Source organism: Microtus ochrogaster, chromosome 18 (genome assembly GCF_000317375.1).
Source record: "Microtus ochrogaster isolate Prairie Vole_2 chromosome 18, MicOch1.0, whole genome shotgun sequence".
Classification (NCBI taxonomy): domain Eukaryota; kingdom Metazoa; phylum Chordata; class Mammalia; order Rodentia; family Cricetidae; genus Microtus; species Microtus ochrogaster.
This window is the reverse complement of record NC_022020.1, coordinates 67,571,878-67,580,113: the sequence shown is the minus strand read 5'-3', so window position 1 is coordinate 67,580,113 and position 8,236 is coordinate 67,571,878. Positions and strand designations below refer to the sequence as shown.

The window sequence follows — 8,236 nt, the reverse complement described above, 5'->3', positions numbered from 1 at the left end:
CCCTGATCTGGTGATGTGTAACACAGGGCTGTGAAGGTCCCCTAATCTGGGGAAGTGTAACGCAGGGCTGGGAAGATTCCCTTATCTGGTCTAGTGCTTGCTGGGTTGATCCACCAGATCCTGCATTAACAATAGAAGAGCATTGTGGAACCTATTTGTAATTCCAGCACTGGCGTGACAGCAACAAGCAGACCCCTACACCTTGCTGGCCGGCCTACTTGAGAGTTCCAGACCAGTGAGACCCTGTCTCAGAAAGCAAACAAAAAGGATTATATTCCCAGGGAATGACTGCCAGGGTTGCCCCCACTCACACATGACCACATGAACAAACATGTACACACAGATTCCTTCAGAAGGGATTTAATTTCTCTAAGTTGACATAATTAAAACTGACTGAGTTAAGCGTAAAACAAAAGCTCTGGATGAAAGGGAAAGGAAAGCCTGGCCTGCAAGGTGTCCTGTGTGGCAGAGAGGGGGTGTGTCACAGCACTGATTAGGTTGTGATTCAAAAAGACGTGAATCCCAGAAACGTTCATAACCACGGTCAGTGTGTATTGTCATAATGTCTCCTTTTAAGTGGCAAATTCCTGGAGGACTTATGTGTTGAAATCTTGTTTCATTTAAAAGCTGCAGGAGTTTGATGTTTCTCAGCATGTTATAGATGATTTTTATACCAACCAGAAGGCTGTCATTGAGAGACATTCCATTCTAAGCAACTGGTGCTACGTTTTGCCAAGGTAAGATTTTAGTTTGTAAGGCACAGCCGATGTAAGAACTATTTTGCACCACCGTGACCACAATATCTAGTAGAAGAAACTTCAGGGAGGGGAGGTTTTTTTGGGCTGACAGCTTTAGAGGGTTCAAAGCATCACATTGTGGAATCACAGTTTGGGGCAGCAAAGTTTGTATCAAAGGCCAAGAAGCAGCAATTGGAGAATGCTGGTATGGCAGGCTTTATCTTCCCCCTCTTCTGTTGTGAGCCCCCGGCTATGAGAAGTTCCACCCACGGTTAGGAAAAGCTTTCACTTCACCCTCAGTTAGTCCTTTCTGGAATTTCTCCAAATGTCACAGAGACATCTAGAAGTGTTCTGTAGCCAGAACACTTAATTTAATTTAATTCTAAATCCAGTTGGGTTGATAATGAAGATTAACCATCACTAGTGGACTCAGAATATTATAATACTTGATAATTTGTTTCTTAACATTTTGTTCAAAACTATAAACTCCTTTGAACTTTTAAAAAACATAATTATAATCCTAGAAAGTACTGGAGCAGGACAGGAGAGATGGCTTTGGTGGTAAAGGACACGTGCTGCTCTCGCAGAGGACCTCGGTCAGTTCTCCACACCTGCATGGCAGCTTGCAACTGTTTGTAACTACTTTCAGAGGATCTGGTGTCTTCTTCTGGCCTCTTCCCCAGGCACACATGTGGTACACATACATTCATGTAGGCAGAACACTTATATACATAAAAAACAAAACTAAAAAGTGCTAGAACAGTTTGTCAGAGTTTGTAACTCTCCCTTCTTGAAGCACTACAATAATTTATTCTGCATTCACATTTTTGCTGGGTTTGCTTTTAATAAAGAGTAAAATTATCTAATTTCTCAGTACCACAACAATTCTAATACCAAATATATGAATGTTTACTTAATACTGATTTATTATAATTTAATGTGAACTGGTTTTGCTTGTATTATCAGAAAAAAAAATGATTCATTTCTATTACCAAAATGTTTTAACTTGCTCAGGAAAATTAAGAAAGGATTTACAGATGGTAAAGCATCCAAGGGAAGGGCATGATTGTGGCTCAGTTCTTACCAGACTTTCCCTCCATCTAACAAGCACTAGGCACACAGCAGATGGAAACGTTTTTTTCTTCTATTTTGTGTGTATTTGTGGTTGGTGCATTGTTTGTAGCAGGTCGACTCAGTTTTTCCTAAGCCGTTCAGTTATTAAGATTTAATACAAGTAAGTGACATACATAATAAACCCACAGTAAGGTCATTTTTAATGGTGGTGAAAGCTTTCCATTAAGATCAGAAACAAGACAAGAGTTTCTATTCAACCCAATACTGGTCCTAGGAGAAGAAAATGAAAAGCCCCATAACTGGAAAGGAAGAGGTTAACTGTACTGCTCAACAACAATTTAATGCTACAAACAGAAAACCTTAAGGATCCCATCAAAACCTAGAACTCTGAAGTGAATTCAAAGAGTTGCATGCTATAGAACCAACTTATAACCCACAGTATCTGGTACACACCTATAATTCCAGAACATAGGAGGCTGAGGTAGGAAGACCATGATCTCAAGACTAACCTTGGGGCTGGAGAGATGGCTCAGTGGTTAAGAGCATTGCCTGCTCTTCCAAAGGTCCTGAGTTCAATTCCCAGCAACCACATGGTGGCTCACAACCACGTTAATGAGGTCTGGTGCCCTCTTCTGGCCTGCAGGCATACACACAAACTGAATATTGTATACATAATAAGTAAATAAATATTTTTTTTTAAAAAAAGACTAACCTTGATTACTTAGCAAGCCTGTGTCTCAAACCACCACTGTCAACAACAGGAAAATCCAGAAGCATTTCCATACTTCAATAGGGACTATAGAAAGAAGAAATTAATAAATGATCTCATTCAAAGTAGCTAACAAAAAGAAATTCTAGAATAAATCTAACAAAGATGTGAAAGTTAAAATTTAAAAATACTTCTAAAAGGCATTGAAAAAGATATAAATAATCGTAAAGAGAGCTCAGTCATGGATTAGAGGAATTAGAACCATTAAAATATCCACAATCTAGTCTAGAGATTTTATGCAATCCCTAACAAATTATGCTATTCTTCAAAAATAGAAAAAAATTATTTCATATGGAAATAAAAGACCCCAAGCAGCTAGATCGATTTTGGGGGTATCACACTCTGATTTCAAACTGTCCTACAAATCTATAATAATTAAAACAATAAGCAGACACATAGACTGACAGAACAGAACAGCATTCTGTAAATTAAGTATGTATGAAAACGTCATTAAAAACTTCAGGAAAGCATCATGGCTTTGATCTGAGGGTGAATTTTTTATATGGCCCAAAACATTGTACAACAAAAGTAGAAATGGATCAGTAGAACTTCATCAAACTAAAACTCTTCTGCATACCAAAGAAAATAGTCAAAAGAATGAGCATCACCATGAAGTATGAGAAAATACTTCTAAACCATTTTCCTCTTAGAATATTTTGTGCTTCTATAATAGAATGTCTGGTCCTGGATAATTTATATGCAATGCAAACTTATTTCTCATATCGGGCTGGAAGCTGGGAAGTCTGAGACTGAAGAGCCAGCACATTAACTTTCTACCGAGTTCTTTGCTCTGTCATTCCAGAGTGAGCAGGCAGAGAGAGGTCCAGAAAGACACACAAAAAGGCCAAGATTGCTATTTTATCAGGAACTCAAACCTGAGATAATTACATCATTGTAGTCACTGTCAGCAGAACCTTACCAGCATAATTGCCTCTTCAGTGGTTACAATGTCAATTAAATTTAGGAGGGAGCAAACACTCCCCACATCAGAGCAGACATACAAAAACTCTATTCAACAGCAAGATAACAACTTGATTTTCAAATTAACAAAGAAATAGACATCTCTTCGCCCTCTTCTTCTTCCTCTTCTTCTTGTAGACAGGGTCTCATTGTGCATCCCAGGCTGTCCTAGGATTCGCGATCAGACTTTGAACTCTCAAAAATAAAAATATCAATAGATGTAGAAAGGGCCTATATAATGTCACACCCACTAGCCAACATTCTAAATGGAGAAAAATTTGAAGCAATCTCATTAAAGAATGAGAGAGGCATGTTCTCTATCTCCATTCCTCTTTAATATAGTACTTGAAGCCTTAACTAGAGTATTAAGAAAAGAGAAGGAAACTAAAGGGATACAGCTATCCCTATTTGCAGATAGTTTGATATTATATATAAGAGATCTCAAATATTGCACCAGAAAATTAGAAATGATCACTTCAGCAAGTGGCTGGATACAAAATTAACTTACAAAGCTCAACATCCTTTCCACACATCAATAACAAACATACTGAGAACAGAATCCATGGAAACATGCCCGTTCACTATATCTTCAGGAGAGAGAGAGAGAGAGAGAGAGAGAGAGAGAGAGAGAGAGAGAGAGAGAGAGAATATACCCAGGAATAAACCTAACCAAGAAGGTGAAAGGTCTTTACAATGAAAAATTTAATTTCTTAAGAAAGAAATGGAGGAAGTCACTAGGAAATGGGAAGACCTCCCATGCTCATGGGTTGTTAGAATTACTACTGTGAAACATAATCCTACAAAAAGCAGTTTATAGTTTCAATGCATTCTCAGTTAAGCTCTATATGAGCGATAGAAAAACACCTCTAAACTTCATATGAAAGCTCAAAAGGCATGAATAATGTCAGCAATCCTATATCTAAAAAATAATAATGACCCATTATCACCATACGATATTTTAGGTCACATTACACAGCAATAGTAATAAAACCAGCATGATACAAAAGTGGACTTGTAGATCAATGGAATGATAGAAGACACAGTCTCAAATGCACATTAGTATAGCCACTTGATATTCGACCAAGATGTCAAAAACACACCCTGGAGGAAAGAGAGCATCTTCCACAAACAGTCCTGGGAAAACTTGATGCATACATATACAAGATTTATATTTATTATCATTCGCAAAATTAACTTCAAATAGATCAAAGACTTCAGGGAGAAACATGAAAGTCTGAAATTACTAGAAGAAAACAGATTGTCCCTATAGGATATAGGTATAGAAAAGACTTTCTTTTAATAGAACTTCAATGGCCCAGGAATCAGCCCCAACAATGAACAAATGGGATCTTATAAAACTAAAAGTTTATGTGTAATAAAGAAAATAATAAGTGAAGAGGAGAGAATCTTTACCAGCTATAGATCCAAAAGAGAACTAATGCTTAGAATATTGCAAAGAACTTAAAACAATAAAAGAATAAAGAAAAACAATCCAATAGAAGGGGGCTATAAATCTGTAGTGGTTTGAATGAGCATGTCTCCTATAGGCTCAGGCATTTGAATTCTTGGTCTCCAGTTGATAATGCTACTTGGGGATACTTGGGGAGGTGGTACAGTGTTGCTGAAGAAAGCATATTACTTTATACTTTCTTTTACTTTGTAATTTATAAATTTTTTATTTTATATCACTGGAGGCGGGCTTTGAGAGTCTAAACCTCACTGCATTTCCAGTTCACTATTTCTGCTTTGTGTTTGTGGTTGAAAACAGGATCTCTCACCTCCCTGCTCCTGCTGCTGTGTCAGCCACAATGGTCATGATATTTTATTGCAGCAATGGAAAAGTAGCTAATACAAGATAATTAACAGAAAGTTCTGCAAGAAAAACATAAGTGGTTTAGTAAACAGGGAAGTGGAAATTTAATTACTTTAAGGTTTTATCTCGCCGCGGCCAGAATGGCTAAGAACAAACAAACAACTTACAGTAATGCTAGCAAGGGTATAGAGAGGAGAACCTTTGTCCACTGTTGGTAGGATTATAGAATGCTGCAGCCACTATGGAAATCAGTGTAGAGAATACACACACACACTCACATTCACACTCACACACAGAGACAGAGAGAGAGAGAGAGAGAGAGAGAGAGAGAGAGAGAGAGAGAGAGAGAGAGAGAGAGATCTACCATACACCCACAGGACTTGATAGCCTACTACAGAGACTTGCTCAGCTGTGTTCAATACTACTCTATTCACAAGAACCAGAGAGTGGAAACAGCCTAGATGTCCATCAAGTCATTACTAGATAATGAAAATGTGGTACACATCCACAACGGAATTCTACTCAGCTATAAAGAAAGATGAAGCCATGAACTTTTCAGACAAAAGAATGGAACTGAAGAATATACTGAGTGAGATAACCCAGACCCAGAAAGACAAATGTTCTCTCTTCTTCATGGGCTCTCAGTCTAAAGCTATAACGTAGAGTAACCACGGAAGCCAGTGAAGAAGAAAGGGGCCGATGGGGGAGAGATGAAAAGTGGGGCTAGAGGAATGTCAGGACATCAGTGCTATGAAGGGGGAAGGGGGAAGGGGAAACGGGATGGGGCATTTAACTGGTAGCAGTGAGGAAACATAATCTAGGTATGATATATATGGAGAGTAAGAACATGTTTTGAAGCACTTACCCCACAGAGCAGGATAAATTGCCTCTCAGAAGACTTAGACTGTTTTACAAAAACCCGAGTGTCAGGCAGGGGCTACTTCACTTGAGTTGTTAGTCAAGGAGTCTGTTGTTCCTGGTTGCCTAATAAGCGTGAAGGTAAGACCCTCTTGCTGAAGACACTATAAACTTTGCTCCCGGGACCTGTAGAAACCACGCTGAAACTTACCTGGGAGTCTCTTCCCTGAAGGGAATTGTCCTGTGTTAGAAGGTGCTGTGCCAGATGCCTCAGGGGAAAAGATATCAATAGTCTTACCCAACTCTAAAGCCTGAGGGCCACAATAATAACTGGACTCCCTAGATAGTGCAGTAGTGGCCCTTGTATCCCGATGGCAGCCACACAGTGTCTAACTCCTGCCTGCTAATGTAAATTTCCCCAAGAATCTATACCTGGGAAGGGCCCCATACTGTTAAAGTAATACAGCTGCCAGTTTTTTTCTGCATGCTCATCCATCTGCTCCTCGATAGATGCCACACGCACATCTCACAAGAGAAGCTTCTTTTTGCAGCAGATGATTACATCCACAACCCATCAAAATGCAGAGAATAAGTGACTATGGCTTCCCCATCCCGCAGGGGAAATCTGTAACACAACACCTACACCTATGGCTCAGGGAACATCTTGGAAGTTGGGGTGGAAAGATTGTTAGAACCAGACAACTGGGATGCCTGCTCTATCTGTGGTGGTTCCTTCTGGACAGAGTGTCGCACCATGAACTCTCAACACGTAGTTGCCTGTACAAAACCTGCAAAGACTACGCCCATCAACACACCAATGTGGATTAGAAGAAAATGTCATAAGGTTCCACCCCTAGATGAAAAACTGTAGGCAATGCCTGCTGAGGGACAAAGAACCAGCTTTTGATGTTGTTTTGTTTTGTTTTTAGGGACAAGACCTCAGTTCTAAAAGGTCAACTTATTTATATTTGCACTTATGCAAATAAGTACACAGTAATTGGACTCAATAGGTCATACACACACATTTGTAGTTGGTTTTTTTTTTAAAAAAAATCTACTCTTTGGGGACCTGTCACTCAGCTCTCAAAGAAATACACTGAGACCATTTTTGCTTATGAATGCCTGGTGTTAGCTTGGCAGGCTCCCTTCTCTTTATTCTCTCTGCCCACCAGTCCCCTGCCCCATTTCTCTGTCTTGCCTATGTATTGGTCATTATTTATTACACCAAACAGGTGTTTTAGGCAGGCACAGTAGCACAGCTTCACAGAATTAAACAAATGCAACATGAAAGAATGCAACACATCTTTGCATCATTAAACAAATGTTCCACAGCATAAATGAATGCAACACATCTTTAATATTCTACAACACACACACATATACATACATACATACATATACATATATTTAACAAACAAATACCAAAGAGATCATGAATTAAAAGGGAGTGGTTGGGCGGATAGGGAAGTTGAGGGAGGGAAAACACAGGGTGGAAAGGATAGAAATACAGTATAGTCATGTACAAAATCCTTAAAAGAAGGGAAGTATCCCATGTAAACGGGATGTCAGCATGTTGCTCATGAGACTGTAAATTAGTACAAATACTATAGAAAACAATATGGAAATTTCTTAAAATGGTAAATATGGAATTACCATATGATCTTTAATCCTATATGTCCAAAAGAAATAAGTCATCAAAGAAATAAAATCAGCATGTCAGAGATATTTCTGCACCCAAATCTGTTGCAACACCCTTCACTGTAGGTGAAACATGGATACAGCCTAAGCATCTACTTGATAGAACAGATAAAGGTGTGGTGTGTATACACATGGAGCAACATTCAGCATTAAAGGAGGGCAGTCCTGTCATATGCGACAATACGGATGATGAACCTGAAACATGTTATACTAAGCAAAATAAGATAGACAAATTCTATGTGATCTTATATGTTGCATCTAACAAGTTGACTCATGAAAACAGTAAAATTGCAGTTACCAGGGGTAGGATGGAACTTTGGACTACAG

General features: G+C 38.9%; 1 protein-coding gene across 1 annotated transcript in view; it reads left to right on the top strand.

Annotated features, from left to right (window-relative positions):
* C18H18orf63 (chromosome 18 C18orf63 homolog) overlaps positions 1 to 8,236 on the top strand; it is a 50,250-nt gene that overhangs the window by 12,013 nt on the left and 30,001 nt on the right. The window contains exon 7 of the mRNA XM_026783379.1: positions 628 to 737. Coding sequence (XP_026639180.1) covers positions 628 to 737 — 110 coding nt within the window. The remainder of the gene's footprint in view (positions 1 to 627; positions 738 to 8,236) is intronic.